This window comes from Molossus molossus, unplaced genomic scaffold (genome assembly GCF_014108415.1).
Source record: "Molossus molossus isolate mMolMol1 unplaced genomic scaffold, mMolMol1.p scaffold_m16_p_11, whole genome shotgun sequence".
NCBI classification, from domain to species: domain Eukaryota; kingdom Metazoa; phylum Chordata; class Mammalia; order Chiroptera; family Molossidae; genus Molossus; species Molossus molossus.
The window spans coordinates 11,846,507-11,863,548 of NW_023425346.1; the positions used below are offsets into that span (position 1 = coordinate 11,846,507).

Below are 17,042 nucleotides of genomic sequence, written 5' to 3' on the forward strand. Positions count from 1 at the left end.
TTAGTGGGAGTCAAGAATATTGAAAAGAATGTTTATGTATCGGTTTTATTAATGGAAGCAGAGTGTAGATCAGGGAAAGTGCATGGATGATCCCATCCTCTCTGCAGTTCTGACTCCATCTGGAGTACTTGAAAAGGTCACTTATGAGCTAGGGTATGTCCAGAGCTTAACAGCCAAGATCACAAAGGATACTGACATCTTGTTATAAAAAGAAGAAAGGAAAGAGCTGTGGATGCTTCTAGATAAGAAAGTGAACAGTGCATGTGATTACACTTAATCTCTGTTGCTTCAGGGAGGAATGGGTGGGTACTTGTTTGAGTCCTTGCAGGTCTGATTTTGCTGTCTGTTTCTGCTAGCTTTTGCTCATGATACTTTGACTTTGTGTGTGCTTTTGATTTTTTACTGTGAGTTCATATTCCTTGAGAATATATCTGTAGAAATTCTTTGAGGCCTAAAGTTGAAGCTCTGTTCTTCCATAGCAGATTTGCTTTTGCTTCTGGCAAACACCTGGGAACACCCCAGCCCCAGTCTGTTGTATTTACAGTCTTGACTTGTGGGTTTTTGAACCATCCCGGTATGTAAATTTAGATTACAGATCAAACGTGGCCCAATTTGTTGTTATAAAATCTCATTGCAGCTGTTGTAGAGAACTTCTGGCCCCCTCATGAGTTAGGGATCTTTATTACTGACAGCTTTAGTGACCATATTTTGGGAAGGGAGTGATATAGGAGAGATTCCTGTATTAAAAAGAAGGTTGTTATGTAGATAACCTTTTGGGGCTCTTTCATTATGAAAGTATATAGTTTTAGCTAAAGTAATCATTTTTGTTTCTCTGGGGAATTTACGGTTTTGAACCAGGCTAATATTGAATGACATTTAAATCTGATTCCCCTAAGAATGGAAGTTGTGAATACATGTCAATTATTAGAAAACACTGAATCTGCACTAGAAGTTATCTAATCCATGTTGTGGTTTTGAAAGCACGTTCTTAATCAAACTGTTGAACAAAATTAGATTGGTACCACAGCCCTCACTCCAGTGTAAACACAAGTGGAATATTTGTACATGGTTGGTATTTTTTGAGAGATGTTGTACTTTTCAAGTAGAAATCAGTTAAGATACCCCAGGATTTAAATTTTTTTCTGTCAAAGAATTACTGAAAAGCCCCTTTTCCTATTCTCCACCTGGACAATTTTGTCTCATCCTTCAAGATCCAACTTGGTCATCTTTAGTGTTCGTTCCACTGCAACTCTCAGTGAACAGTATGTCAGATAAGACATAATGCTTTAAAAACCTGTTTCTGCCTTCATCAGTCTCTTGCTTTTGGTTGTGTAGAGGGTATTTGAAAGAAATGAAAAACGTAGATTGCTTAATTAAAAGTATGTTTGACAAATAGAGCAATCTGCTTTTCGTTGACTAGGTTAAGAACTCTTTGCAGTTCAGCTCTGGAATAAAATGATTTTTCTGTGCAAAAATAACTTCCCATTAAACAAAGCAGTCTACATAGAACCATCTCTAGAATCAAAAGCAAGTGGAGGAATGCATAAATTTACATGTACTGTGGGCCTGTTCATTGCATATTATTCACTTTAATCAGGCTGGAGAAATGTCAGATATGGAAATGGCACTTACTATCCTGATATTAATGTACATTAATGCTTTACAGATACAAATTAAGGGCAATGAGAATTGCTGCCTAGCAGTAAGAGAAAGGATTTCTAAAGCCTTTGCTGAGAATATATACTATCATTACAGAGATGTAATAGTAGATTTGTGCAGAAACTTCGAGGATTTCTGTGCACTGCAAGTATTTCCTCTCTGTTTGTGTAGTTCTCTGAATCACCTGTCCAGTAAAAAAGTGGAATCAGAAGGAACTTTCCCCTCTGGATGTTATATAAATGATGGTGGGCCCACTCCATTGATTGGAGCTCAATGCTAATGAGGCTGTCCCAATCACTGTTTGGGACCAATACATAATAACTCGCAAGTGAGTCAGGCCTCTTAGATTAAAGTAGTGGTTCTCAAAATTTTTAGTTTCAGGACCCTTTACAATGCTTAAAAATTACTGAGATCCTAATAGCTTATGTACTAATTCATTTACAAATCACAATAATAAATATATTACATATTAACATCAAAGCAATGATACCACATGTCATGTAATATCTGGAAAATTTCATTGTAAATCATGAGAATGAAAAAATAATGATATCTTAGTAGTATTATGAAAAGGATTTTTGCCCTGGTCGGTTTGGCTCAGTGGTTAGAGTGTCAGCCCATGGGCCAGAGAAGCCTGGGTTTGGTTCCCACTAAGGGCACATGCCTCAGTTGCAGTTTGTCCCCGGCTCCGGTTGGAGTCATGTGGGTGGCAGCCACTCGATGTGTCTCTCTCGATGTGACATTTCTCTCTGCCTCTCTCCCTCCTGCTCTATCTGAAGATAAATGCAAAAATGTCCTCAGGTGAGGATAAAAAAAAAACAGGATTTTTACCTTGAAGACCCCCTGAAAGGGTCTTATGGGACCACATAGCTAAACTTCTAAAGATAGATAGGGAGGGAAAGATAGGCCAGCCTAGAAATCTTTCCAGATATAAAGATAGCTACTGGTTTCCCTCCATGAAGAGTTCTTGGAAGTGAAGTCAAGGTAATAGTTTTTAAACAAAGCTGTGTGTGTACCAGGTACACTGATAAGAGGAGTGGAAGCTGGGTGGGAAATGCAGTTTTTATTCTCTTGAAACCTTGGCCATAAAATCAGTTAATCAGTAGAAAAACCTGCTAAGTATTGGGGACATCATCTAGCCCATGCCAAGGTGCAGACTAGGCTGAATGAGCATGTGCTTCACCCCTGCAGACTGGAGGAAGTCTGGGAGGTGAGTGAGACACTGATCCCCAGAGCCTGCCTGCCCACAGCTTGGTCTGCTCCAAAGCCGGACAGGCAGCTGGAGGAGAGCAGGGTACTCAAGATAATTCAAACATCAAACAGAGACACACCATGTGGGGTAGTTCCTGTAAATGGGGAATTAACTCTGTTTCAGAAGACAATAAGTCATGAGATAGAAGGCTTATGCAAGTCTGCTAGTAAGGTAATATGCTTTGAGGATATTCCAGTGACGCTTAAGAAATCAGGGTCAAGGAATCTAAATTGAATGTTAAAACCCCTGATTCTGGGTTGCGGATATCTTGATGTGTCTAATTGCATCTTTAAAAGATAACTCCAATTCCCAGAAATTAGGATAACCTGGAATATGGTAGTTGAGATTTTCTATAATTTCAAGTTTCAAGGCTAGATCTGTTGCAAAACCAAATGCTTAGTTTTTCTACTTCCTTTATGGCCTAACAGCCCACAAGATCGAAAATAATGTTCCTTACTATTTTATGCAGCCACGTCCTGCTGATTGTTTCCTACCTCTGCAGTTCAAAAACAAACAAACAAACAAAAAAAAACATTATCTGTTAATAATGCTGCTGAATTATTTAGGGAAGTCCTTAGTGAAAATAAGTGATGGCTATGCCAACTAATTTCTCTTCCTCACTTCCTATCTCTTTTCCCCAAGGGTAAATCTTCCAGGCTTCCCAGCCCATTATCACTGTTAAAATATAGAAGGAAAACCGATACCCAAATTGTTTTGTTGTACTTGGGCTTAAAATCGGTGATTTGCTTGGAATTGGGATGCTTCCAGTAAAAAAAGGAAATGTGGTTAAAATGGGCACTTAACTGTTTAATAAAGCTATCTATGACCTTCCAACAAGTATTCTAAGTATACCTATTATAGTAGGGTCAACTTGTGTTTCTTGTGTGAGAGCTTCTCCTTGGGGCCTTGAGGCATGTGTCTATATTCAGTATCTACACCAGGCTGCTTCCTTCTTTGTGTGATTTCTCAGTAATGTTGCTAAGTTCACCTCATCACCTGATCCAGAAGTCCCTCCCTTACTTTCAGTCCTGACGTCTGCGTCCTGTCCAACCTTTTTTCTCTATCCCCTCCTCATGTATATAATTTCAGGAATTTACTACTGGCCTCTGTCAGCAACTTTGATTCCTCTCAAATCTATGCTCTGTGAACACCAGAAAAAGAGAACCAAGAAATGGTTAAAAGTGCCCATGGATGGGGAGAAATAAGGTGGGGACTGTTGCTTTTCACTGTTAGTGCTTCTGAATGGTTAAACTTTTAACCATATGCTTATAATACTTTATGACAGCAAATAAATTCATCATTCTTGATAACTCCAGAATGGTATTACGAAAATGTTAATGTGACGATTTATTTCTCTATTTAAGACCCTTTCTTTGATGATATCCTGTTGCCTGTGATATCAACATAACCACAGGTATATATTCCTGTGCTTCTGCACATGCCATTCCCTCTGCAGGAGGCAGATTCCACTGATAGGGATTGATCATTATGCCAGAGTCTTCTCTGGACCTGGGTTTTGCACAGGAGCCAGTGGTACTCTGCCCAGACTGAGCAGGGATGGAGCTGTCTTACATGAACGCAGGTGGACTAATTCAATCCTTTGGATTTGCCCTCCCTGTTTTCCACAGCAGTCTGAGCTATCAGCTGAAGAAAGTCCAGAAAAATTAGGAACCTCCCAACTTCATCATCGAAAAGTCATTTCCTTGAACAAGCAAATTCTGCAGAAGACCAAACATCTGGAAGAGGTTGGTGTTTTCTTTTTATAATTGTATGTATGTAAAATGAAACCATTGTTCTTCACAAAGAGAAAAATTGAGGAAGGAGTTAAGGTCTTTGTGGTAGAATGCTTAAAGGGAGTTCTAAAACAGGGGTGCCAACCCAGCCTCCACTTGTTTTTGTAAGTAAAGGTTTATTGGAATACATGTACACACATGTTTGCACGTTTTCTGTGGCTACTGTCTAGCTCCAGTGGCAGAGTGGCATTCTATTTGCTGTAGGTGCAGCAGGGATCACAGGGCCCACAAAGCCTGAAATATTTATTATCTACCCTTCAAAGAAAAGGCCTGCCAACCTCTATTCTAAAAAAAGATCACAGGGCAGGAGTAGCATTTATTCACAGATATTTACTCAGTACTTCCATGTGCTAGGAACTAACCTAGGCTGTGGGGATGAGTGAAGAACAAGTTAATGATCCTTCTTTCAAAGATTTTCAGGTAGTAGTGGGAGACATACACTAAACCATTCTCACACATCATTTAGGTACAGCTGTGATAAGTGCTTGAAGGAGAAGTCTAGACAGCCGAGAGCGTGACTGATGGGAAGACCTGATTTGATCTTGGGTCACAGAGGACTGCATCTGGAAAGACGAGTAGGCACTAGCTGGGCAGGAAGATTGCATGGGAAGTGTGGGGCTTGGCTGAGGACTTATGCAAAAACATGAACTAATACCGGGGAGAGGAAGGGTCTTGGCCAATTTCTGTTTTGTGGCTGGAGAGTCATGAGTGAGGCAGCTGGTTAGCAGAGCATGATCAGACAAGACTTCCAATGTCATGTTAAGGACAGTGGAAGCCATTGGAGGGTTTAAGTAGAAGAGTAGCAGGATCAGATTTGCATGTTTCAAAGACCATTCTATTTGCTGTGGGAACATGAATTAGTTGGATTTGGGTGCTAAGGGGTTTAGGGGGGACCATTAGAAAATTTATCCAGTAGTGTAGACGTGAGCTTTTGGTAGCTTTGACTAGTGGTGATAGGGGAAATGGAGGAAACCAATCATTTTTAAGAAAGCTTTAGGAGATGGCATTCTGTAATACTTGATGATGTATGGACCTGTTTTAGAAAGACCTTTATACATTCACCTTGAAAAGTAGACTTAAAAAGAAGCTGGGGGATTCCCTGGCCTGTTTGGTTCAGTGGTTGGAGTGTCGGCCTGCGGACCAGAGAATCCTGGGTTCGGTTCCCGCTAGGGGCACGTACCCCCCCAAAAAAGAAGCTGGGGGTTTGACTCATGAACAGTCATTAGAAGACAAAGTGTTATATGCTTCAGTTGCATTGGCAATAATATTTAATTAATTCAAAAAATACATGTAGCAGAAGATAATGGAAATGAATATGGCTTTCTAAAGAACAGTTCACTAGTACTTCCTATAACAATTGATTTTCCAAAAATGGGTATCAATTGGCATTTTGAACTTGTATGTTTTATATCTTTTCAAATCCCACATATTCAAAAGATAGTACTATATCAACTGGTCCTACCCAGTCATTTCTTTGATTGAATTTGTTCTATTAGAATTTGTTCTACCACAATTAAACAGTATGTTGGTTTTTACTAAATGCTGTGGATCATAAGCAAACAAGGATTCTAAGATGAACTGTGATTTGGTTTTCATTTGATAATTTGTTAAGGCATTTTAATGCTCTGCACAGAAAGTGTTATCATTACTCCTGACCCTTGCCATTGAAAGTCCTGAAAGTGATTGGTTCCGAAAGAACTCAGCACAGGCTCAAGATGAGCATGAATCAAGAATGAGGCTCTGTCCATCAGAATGTCTTTATCGTCTGAGGGTGGATAGCTTTGAGGATATTGCAGACCCCATGAGCCAGATTATCTCAGCATGAGTAGATGTTTTTTTTTTTCAACTCCTGCCTCATTCCAGTGGTAGGGCAAGCCATTGCCCGGCTGGTGTGGCTCACTGGTTGTGTCGACCGGGCACCAAGAGGTTGCTGGTTTGATTCCCAGTCAGGGCACATGCTCAGGTTGTGGGCCCGATCCCCAGTGTGGGGCATGCAGAAGGCAGCCAATCGATGTTCTCCCTCATCGATATTTCTATCTCTCTCTCCTTCTCACTTCCTCTCTCTCTAAGATCAATAAAGGGAATTTTTTTAATTAAAAAAAATAAGATAGAGTTTAGGAAGTGGAATTGTGCATCAAAAACCTATATGCATGTTTAGTTTTGCTAAAAACCGTCAAATTATTTATCAGTTATGCTGCCAACTTTTATTCTACCAATAGTATATGAGAGAATTGAAACCTTAAATCTAAGAACCTCTCCTACAAGGTAATGCAGGGGGGAAAGCAACCAAGATGCACCCGTGGCCTTAGTGATAAGAACCCTGGAGAAGGTCTTAGTCCAACAGAGAAATGAGGGAGTGGTAAAAGCAAGAGGAGGAGTAAAGGACATCTCATGGTCCAACAAGGGAATATGCTACGGTGGCACAGAACTGCAGTGCCATTGGTAGATAACTGAAAAGAAACTAGAGACTGAAGAAGAAAGAGGAATCAAAGAGAGTATGAACCAGCAGCTGAATTTTGGGGTTAATAAAGGTTAATGAGGAAGAAAATAGAGGTAGGAGAATCATAGAGGACTACAGGAGATGAAAACTAAGCCTCGCTCCTGGGACATTTCCTGTTTAAGAAAATATGGTCAGCCCTGGCCGGTTTGGCTCAGCGGTTGGAGCGTTGGCCTGTGGTACAGAGAGACCCGGGTTCAGTTCCCGCTAAGGGCATGTACCTCGGTTGCAGTTTGTCCCCGGCCCTGGTTGGTCGTGTGGGTGGCAGCCACTCGATGTGTCCCTTCACATCGATGTTTCTCTCTCTCTCTCTCTCTCCCTCTCTCTCCCTCCCGCTCTATCTGAACAAAAAATGGAAAAATGTCCTCGGGTGAGGATAAAAAAAAAAAAAAGAAAGAAAATATGGTCAGCTTTAGCCGGTTTTGCTCCGTGGTTAGAGCCCCGGCCCTCAGACCAAAAAGTCGCAGGTTTAATTCTGGTCAAGGGCATGTACCTCGGTTGCAGTTCAGGTCCCCGGTCCTGATCCAGGTGGTGAGGGAGGCAGCCAACTGATGTCTCTATCGCATTGATGTCTCTCTCTCTCTCTCCCTCTCTCTCTCTCTCTCTCTCTCTCTCTCTCTCTCTCTCTCTCCCTCCCTCCCCCTCCCTCTCCCTCTCCCTCCCTCCCACTCTATCTTAAGATAAATGGAAAAATATCCTTGGGTGAGGATTTAAAAAAGAAAATATGGTCAGTTGAGGAGGAGAGGGAAACTCTCATTTAAATTAATTAGAGAAGGGATGAGGCTTCCATTCTTATCACTCATCTTCTTCCCTACCAAGATCCAGTTTGTGCGAGTCTGTTGGTGAAGTCTTCCTTGAACTCCTTGATGAGTAAGGTGGCTGTTTCCTCGGGCATCTCCTGGGCCTGTCTTTCTGCTGCTGTTCTTCTCATATTTGACTCGGCTCCCCAGTTTACTAGTCGAGCTCCTTGAGGGCCAGCACTGTGTCATGTTCTTAGTCTCCTCCCACTCACCTCTTTTGAGCAGTACACTGGCTAAATGTCAGAAGGGTGGGTGGGTACAGGGGTGAGAAGTGGACAGGAAGGTGGGTGAAGCAGGTGGGAAAATGCCAGGCACCCTTCCTGGAGCCCCAAAGAACATCAGGAGTTATATCACTAGCATTTAAAGAGAAAAGAAAAAGAAAAACACTTTCTCCAGAAATACTCTCATCTACCAATTACACAAACAGGTTAATAAAAGCTCTCATTGGAGAAGCCAAGGCCCACCTGCTTTCCTCCTTTATCACTTGCTCTTTGCTTGTGTTGGCTTTCTGGTAGACCTTGTTGAAGTGGAACCATTCAACAGTCTGAAGACTGGTAATTAGAAGTATGATTGAGGAGTAATGCTTTCTACAGATGACATAATTCTCAGTACCAGATGCTTACAGGTTCAAGGATGGGCCATGTAATTTTGTAATTTTTTGAGATATAGGATAAAATTTCTCATTGTTAATTTGTACACAGATAACAGAGTCTGACGATGGTTTCCTGCCACTTCCACTTTTGAAAAGTAGAAACGTATAAACCCTTTGAACGTTCAATGGAATGTTTTCAGATTTCTAAAAGCTCATAGACATTGTAAGGAAAAGGGAAATTACATTTTGAGATGCAAGTTTATAATTTATGTAACTTTGAACGTAAAGGTAATTTATTTCTTTCTGTTAGTGTTGAAGTCCTGAATCCTTTCTTCTATCTTACGTTATTTGCCAACCAGTCACATATTCTGTGCTAGAATCCTGAGTGCTGAAATGCAGTTGTATTCTGTGAATGGGCATATTGGTTAACTGACTCAATTGTAGCCATATAGAAAAGTTAGAACTGAATTTAAATCCAGGTTTTATCAGTTATCAGCTATGAAGCTTTAGTCAAGTAACTTAACCTTTCTGAGTTTTTATTTCCTCATCTGTAAAATAAGGATAATGTATCTTCTTCCATTAAATATAAGGTTCAGTGATAGAATTTGTGCAGACTACCTAGTATATAAACTTATATATAGTTGATATCAATTATATATGAGTTTTTTCTTCATTTGTTTTTGGCAACCTTTATAAAATTCCCACATTTACTCAGTTTAAATCTTTCTAAGCTTCCATTTTCTCATCTGTGAAATAGATATATTAACCATATCTGTGTTATAAGGATCAAATGAGAGCAGATATCTTCTGTCTTTCATTTACAGCTGCAAGCAAATCATACCAACCTACAGTCCAGATATGATGAAACAAAGAAGACACTAACAGAGGTGAGCAGATTTTCTTTCCTTCGTGGGCTTTCTTAAGAATCATTTTTGACCTGCACTATTAAGGGAATGCCGTGTATGGAGGGGCCATGATTCCCTTCTCAGGGCTGAGGTTCATTTGGGGGTGTAGGACAATCACATGACAGTGCCTGACCCATGTCATCAGTTTATCCATGCTTCATGTTCTAATCCATTGGTGATTTAGGGGGAAGAGATCACTGAGTGGGCTGCAAGGGTCAGGATAGGCTTCCTGAGGAAGGTGGGCCTGATAGGCAGGGGCGGGCCACACAGAAGAGCATGAAGGGTCATTCACAGTAAGTGACCTCTGAACCTCAAGCCATAAGTTGTAGTATAACTCCAAAAGACTGAATTCCATGAGAGTGAGACAGTTTCTGTTTGTAATACGAGAGAATCACAGTGATATAATTTGCTGTTCAAAATTACTGATCAAGCCTAGGTGGGATGGGGGAGGGGTCTCAGGAGGAAGAGAGAGTTTACTGGTATATTTTGAAGCATGCCATTCATTTTCTAATCCAGGTTACGAGTGTATCATCTCACATCATCATTAGGTGTTGCTTATCTCCCACATCTGATTGCCTGGGAAACCAGGCGAGGAAAACAAACGCCTCTGATGTCAGTTCTGTCCTGAAGGGAGTGAAATATTTCTGCCCTTTGAGTTCCCCTAGAACTACCTTCATCTGGATCAGAAAAGCTCTCATTGTGATTTGGGAGCTCTGGCTGTGGCTGTACTCCTCTGGGCCTCACTTCAAGCAACTTACCTAGTACTTATTGGACCTTGGGGAAACTGGACTGATCTTCAAAGACCTTTCTGAAATCAAACCAGTCCTTATTTTTTTTTAATTTCACATGAAGTTTGCTCATTTAAAATCCTTATATTTATAGCAATATACAGCATTTAATGAACCTGAAAACCTGACAAAGCTTTTTAGTTCTAACCTAGACTAGACTTCTATTATTGTCAGAATTTTTTAAAGGGGCAGTTAGAGTAAATTTTTAAAAAATTCTTTCTAAAGATGCCTGCATTGCGTTAGGATAGATCATCTTTCTTCCCATTCTTCTGTAATTATATTCCTTATGGATTTGATGGCAAACTCCTGGAGTGGAATTCCTGCTGCTGTCTTACTTTTAATGCTGCAGAGTCCTTAACATGAAGTTTGCCAAGTCATGGATCAATCTTTCTATAATAATCTGGTAAAGATAAAAAGCAAAACATCTTGATGTCAATTTTCTAAAACACGTACTTGCCTTAGGATATAAATGTTAAGTGGCTGTAAAGTGGCTTTTCATGCTGAACACTAAAGCAAGTATTTGTTGAGCCCCTTTCAGGTGCTAGAAAGGCAGATGTGTGATTTAAGTCAATAATAAAAGAGAATCTTCCTGTCAAATAATAATAGTGACCAGCATTATTATGTGCTGGATGTGCTCTGGGCAAGTCACTTGTATCAGTCCATTGAATCTTCCCAATAGCCCTAACAACACAGTTATCATCCCTGTTCTGCAGATAGGGACTAAGGCAGAATGGTCTTGCAAACCAGGCTGGTAGTTTGGCACCAAAGACCTCTCAGAGAGCTTACTTGTAGGACAGCCAAACTAATTCCCATCTACAAAAATGTTAAGCTCTACAAAACCTAGTTCTGGACTGGTTATGAAGAAGCCTAATTTGTCAGAATTCTGAAGACTGGGCCCCTGGGTTAATAATGAACTTCATGTTTAGGCCTCAGTCTCCTTATCTGTTGTAGGCAAAATGAGTGCTCTGAACCCTTTCAACCAGTATTCCCAGGTTTTACCTTTTCAGCAAAATTTGCCCTAGTGACAGTGAACAACAGGAGAGACCCATCTTTCCAGTAAAGTAGTAAAAGTAAAGCAGGGCTTGGCAGGTAGAGGACAGTTGAGCACATGACATCTGAGGGCAGGCTGCATACTACTGCAAGAAGGCCCAGAGACTGGCTGAGCCCTGCATTGCCAGCAGGTTCTAGCCTGTCCACTTTTTAATTTCAGCAATCACAACTTTAATTTTCTATGTGTGAGCTGATCCTTTTTAATATAAACAGTATCCTGCCCTGTGTCTCTAAGAGCATTAATTGTCTAAAGGTTTTCTTGACCTATAAACTATGTCTTCAGATCAGAATTCATGTTGAGTTGATACATCTTTTTATGGTTTTATCTTTCTTCAGATGTATGATAATTCTTGATGGTATGCCTATCTTTGATTCCCAAACTACCAACTGAATGGCTTCTGTATCCATTTTATGTAGTTTGCTTCATGTGATTATTCTGGAAGGGTGGGTCCAACTCTTTGGTGGGATTGGCCAGTGGTAACTAATGTTTGGGCTTGGGAAACTACCCCTTTCTCTTGGGAATTGTTGGCTCTGGGGCCTTACCCCACTTCTGACTCGAGCATCAGCTCTTGAATCAGCTCATGGGTTGAGGGCCATGTTGCTTAGCAAGCTGGCTATTTCTGATGCATACCCCAGCCCTGCAGACCAATTCTTTCAGTGTCTGCTAATTCCACACAGTAGGCCTCCTCTGTCCATTCCTGTCTGCTGGCCATCTTTCTTGTCCCTTGTTCCAACATAATAGTCTGGATTCTTTAGGACCTGAGGTAAGAAGAGGTTGCTGCAACTTGGGCTTGGTCTTTCATTTTCAACTAGAACTCTTGGAACTTTTTAAAAGTTGTTTGGGTTTTTTTAATAGGTAACACATTCACATAGTTCAAAATTCAAAAAGTACAAAGGGTGTACTCCTGTAACTCAACCACACAGTTACCTTCTCCAGAGGTAACTATAGTGTAGCAGTTTCTTATTAATCTTTCCAGAAGTACAAGTAACCTGTATATTCTTTTATACATGTGTACATTTAATATGTACATTCCTTTATACTAATTGGAAGCATATTATACTTGTGGTTTTTTTGTACCTAGTTTTCTTCGTGTAACAGTAGATATTAGAGATCATCATAAAAGCTGCATTATCTCATAATAAGTTAGTATTGTATTATATAACTGTATACTTTATCATTTATACATTTTTAAATTTATTTTTTATAAACTTCACTATTTGACTCAAAATGGAGGTGAAATTATTCAAGAAGATAGGTGATTTAACCCTGTTCCCTGTTAAATGCCATGATATTGGCATTCTGAAATTTAAACCTGGGTCTGTCTCTCCTAGCCATTCCTTTTATTTCCCGCTTCCTACTGAAAGGCATTTAACATTAATTTTAACTTTTTACCTATTTGCTTCTGGATTGAAAGTTGTTGCCAAGGTTTTATTAACAGCAGTATGTGTGAAGAAGGGTCTGGTTTTGGCCTTTCCATATGGTCCCTCCACCCCTGTTTTTCTTGTTCACCTGTTTTCTCAATGTACAGCTAAATCCTGTGTGCTTGGCCACCTGACAGAAGTGGAGTACAGGTGGAACCAAGGGGAAGGAGAATGGAAGCACTCGCTCTTCTCTATGCCAAACCCCTAGCAACAACGCCTCCATTCTCTCTTGCAGTTGAAGAGTTATAGTGAGAAACTGGACAAGGAACAGGCAGCCCTCGAGAAGATAGAATCCAAAGCTGATCCAAGGTAAGAGTTTTCAGCATGTGTTTATTTTCTCTTTGAAGAAAGTAACTTTGTCAGTTACTGGAGGCTTAATTAATTGGTTGGAACACAGGACTGAAGAGCCAGGGGTCATGCTTTTGTACAGGTTGGTTAATTTCACATGCCACCCAGAATGTGCCCATTGCTCAGGCAGGTGCTAAGATGTGCTTGGGCTGCCTTTTTTTCCCAATTGCCCTGGGGATCAGAAGCAGTATGTTTCGGGGTTTTAATTGATTTTTTATTTTTCTGCTTTTAAAAGCTAATACATTCACTGTACAAAAAGGCATATGGTGAAAAGTCTCCCTCTTCCCCTTTCCCCCAGACATCCAGTTCTCCTTGGAGTCAAGCATGGTTACTAGTTTTTAACAGCACTCACTTGAGCCATGTCTCCTTGGGAGTAAAGGTGCAATATTTTCTGCCAAAAATCAGCTGCTGGGTTTTTTTTCCATTTAAAATTAATTGTAGACAATTGAAATTATATAGAAGAAGCACTTATATTTGACGTTTTTGTCACCAAATTGTTTGGGTGGTAAAATCTCCTAAGTGTCTATCACTCATTTGGTTGAGATTGTGAAATCATAGAGCTTCAGGCCCAGATTGAGCAGTTCTGGGTTTGATGGACATTTTGGGAAGGAAGTACCCACAGCTTACTTGGCTTCATAATTAGAAACCCTTCTGTCATGACATGGAACAAAAGTACTGTTAGGTACTTGACATTTTTATTTTTAAAGTAGTGTGTTTAATGACCTTAAGCAACATGTTTCCTTTTCAGAATAGATATTAAAATTTTTTTACACTGTCTATGCATTGAGTACTATTGAACAATTGGTATTATTAAGTATACTTAGTACTCTGAAACTCATTGATGTTTCTGCAGTTGACATTTTAATTCTGGATTCTGTAATGTTTGTTTGATGTAGCCTGATGGACTTTGGCATATGAATGAATAATAATGTCAGTTAAATAATAGTAGTCTTAATAATTTGTGGAGAACTCATTAAACACTTGGGAGAGACAAATGAAATTAAAAGGGAGTCCTGTTTTAGCTAGGGACTTGGTTTTAGCTGTGATTCATAAAATCATAATGGCTTGCCATATGTCATATTGGTCTTTTCTTTTCAGTATCCTGCAGAACTTGAGAGCACTTGTAGCCATGAATGAAAACCTGAAAAGCCAGGAACAGGAGTTTAAAGCACATTGTCGAGTAAGTGTTGCTTGTTGTCAGCAGACATTAAAGCAGGACTCCTATAACATCTCTTGCTGTTCTTCCACTTGTCCTGCTGCGGCATCCTATCCAGGTGCAGTCAAAAGAGGAGATTCCTCAAGCAGTTATTTGTCAGTTGTGTAAAATGAATAGAGCACTGTGGTCGGTACCCTCCAAGGACACCAGGTGTGCCAAACCCCAGTGCTGAGAGCACAGTCTTACAAACAAGGTTTCTGATTTACAAAGGTATTTAAAAGAAAAGTCTTATCAAATATAAAGGAGTAACGTTATATAAAAGCAGCGATATCTTGAAAACTTAGGATGTCTGTTTGTCATGCACATAAGCCCTTGTTTCTGCCATCTGGGAACTCGGTGTCTAATAGTAGCGTGATGGGTGCACAAGTGCCCATGACCACGGTAGGAGGCAAGAGATGAGGCCCTGCAGGCTCTGTGTGTGTTCCGGGGAGGAGAGGCCAGTCCGGCACAGGAACCATCTGGAAGCTGGATGTGAGGGTGGCAGGTGGAAGGGCGGGGCTAGTGAGGCAGGGCTCCAGCTAGAGGGTGTCAGAAAAGATGGACAGGCTTATGGGGAAGAGGAAACAGAAGGCTGGTTGGAAGTAGGTTCCATGCCACCCATTCATTTCATTCTCCAGTGATGACTGCGTACTTCACCTGCCTTTACAAAGAAAGGGCCTTCTGAAGAACAGCTGCCTGTAGCCTCCTGAAAAATTTTCCAGGCAGAAAACCAGAGATCAGGGCAGCTAGTTCCTAACAGACTTTTTGTTTTAGCGTAAACTCACAAAATGTGAAAATAAGACTCTGGATCAAGTTAAAAAATGGCATCCAATTTCTAGCTTGTCCAAGATTTCTAAATATTTGTATCACTTTTGAAGGAGGAGAAGACACGACTACAGCAGGAAATTGAAAACCTGAAAGCTGAGAGAACAGGTGGAGAAGAAAAGGTAAAGGCCCTGCAGTCCTCAAACTGAGGTGCTGTTATGACTTAGTCCGCAGAAACATTCCTAGAGGACTGACCAGCAAAAGGACTGGCTGAAAAGGATGGATTTCCTTAACCTGGTCCTCTGAGTACACATTTCCCAGCTGGTTTTATCACATGATTTTTTTAGATTTCTATTCCTCTCCTTTCTCTTCTGTCTGGGTGGATGAAAAAGCAGCACTGGGTGTGGACGGCAGCCACTCCAGACGACAATGACCCTATTACAAGGCTTCCTTCTTCCTCCTTTAGGGAAGGGGTGCTTTTCAGGAACCACCTGGGCTCTACTTCCCACTCAACCTAGTCTCTAAATTTGGTACCAGTTTACTCCTTTCACCCCCCATTCCTGCTTAGGGACATGCCCACCCTTGAAAGGCAGCGCTGAGCAGGAAGCAGGTGCAGTGCCGGGTTGGTGTCAGCTCCAGCAGTGCAGAGGCCTTCTGCACTTAAGGGCTCATCTGCTCTCTGAACACAGACCGAGGCTCCTGAGGAACTGGTGTGGCTTTCCAGCAAGTATTAAAGTATAACACAAGGACAGAAGAGTCTTCTCTCACCAGTATAAGGGTTGTGGTGTTTTGTTTTTCCTGCCCACACTTGATTCAAAGCTTATTTCCTGAGCACCCCTGTATTTGGATATGAGAGTTGGACATGGCCTCAGAATTCATTGATTGCACCATCTCTCTTGTAAAAATGGGGAACTTGAGGCTCAGGGAAGGGAAGAGACTTGTGCAAGCCAACAGGCAAGAGTGTACTCTCCTGCCCCTTAGCTTAGGGACCGAGAGGGACACTGCCACACTCGGAGGGGAGACCCCGCCTCCCTGGCGTGTCACACCACTCTTCCTGCCTCTGAGAAGGGGGAATAGCAGTCCAGTGGTGTCCTGGGACCATGATCACACGGCCTGCCTCTCCTGTTGTTTCTAAAAGTTTGATCCTTTGAGTCTCAAATTGTCAGTTCAGTCAGCTTCTGAGTTTGCACACATCATAGACTTTTAGGATCCCATTTCTCTTCTCAGCAATCACATCTTGTTAGAAGAATTATTACTCACATTCAAAGACAAGGTTAGCCTATTTTTGTGTAACTGAAAGACATTTAAGAACAATTCTGTTCCCTGACCAGACATGGTTGTGAAGTCTCCCACCCCACCCCTTCCTGCGTCTAGACCCTCAGCTTCTATTGTATTCGCCTTACTCAGAAGGTGTTTCTTACTGTTCACCATTTCAGACCCTCTCCAGTGGAGAGCCAAAGGATGCCCTCCCCGCTGTGATGACTCATAATGTAAGTACCTGCCCATTGTCAGGAATGCCAGTGTTCTCTGCGGGTGTGGTGATCAGCTTTACACTCCCGTGACAGTTTCTCATGCCTACTTTAATTTTCTCTACGGCCGCCACCTCATCTGAGGGGCATTGGGAGCATTACCCCATTTTACACACTGGGCCCTTCTGATGGAGACAGGATCTCACCCAGGACAGCCCTGAAGGCCACCATCTGGGGAGGGTTTCTTCTGGCACCGTTTGCAGGTGTGCCATCTTTACTCTGGCATCTCAGCTGAGGAGAGGCCTGCATTGCTCATACATGCTGATCATAGCCCATAGCTTCTGAGGCCCACTGGGGTGGTACAGAGGGAAGGACCCCTTTCTTTATTGCTCTACATTCCAGGGTCAACAAACTGTAAAGGACCAGATAGTAAATACTTTTAGCTTTTTGGGCCACTCCACTGCAGTGATCATAGTCAATATGTAATTCAAAAGATGTGACTGTGTT

The 17,042-nt window shown here is 41.3% G+C and overlaps 1 protein-coding gene across 7 annotated transcripts in view; it reads left to right on the top strand.

The window, feature by feature from the left end:
* Positions 1 to 17,042, top strand: part of CCDC93 (coiled-coil domain containing 93) — a 95,154-nt gene that overhangs the window by 49,218 nt on the left and 28,894 nt on the right. For 6 of the 7 annotated variants that reach the window (XR_004958638.1, XR_004958639.1, XR_004958640.1 and 3 more), the window contains exons 12-17: positions 4,540 to 4,656; positions 9,418 to 9,480; positions 12,994 to 13,067; positions 14,205 to 14,286; positions 15,180 to 15,248; positions 16,503 to 16,556. Coding sequence is in view for 4 of the 7 variants with exons in the window: in XM_036253711.1 (XP_036109604.1) it covers positions 4,540 to 4,656; positions 9,418 to 9,480; positions 12,994 to 13,067; positions 14,205 to 14,286; positions 15,180 to 15,248; positions 16,503 to 16,556 (459 nt within the window). In the remaining 3 variants the exon portion in view is untranslated. The remainder of the gene's footprint in view (positions 1 to 4,539; positions 4,657 to 9,417; positions 9,481 to 12,993; positions 13,068 to 14,204; positions 14,287 to 15,179; positions 15,249 to 16,502; positions 16,557 to 17,042) is intronic. The other variant, XM_036253714.1, reaches the window with a different exon arrangement.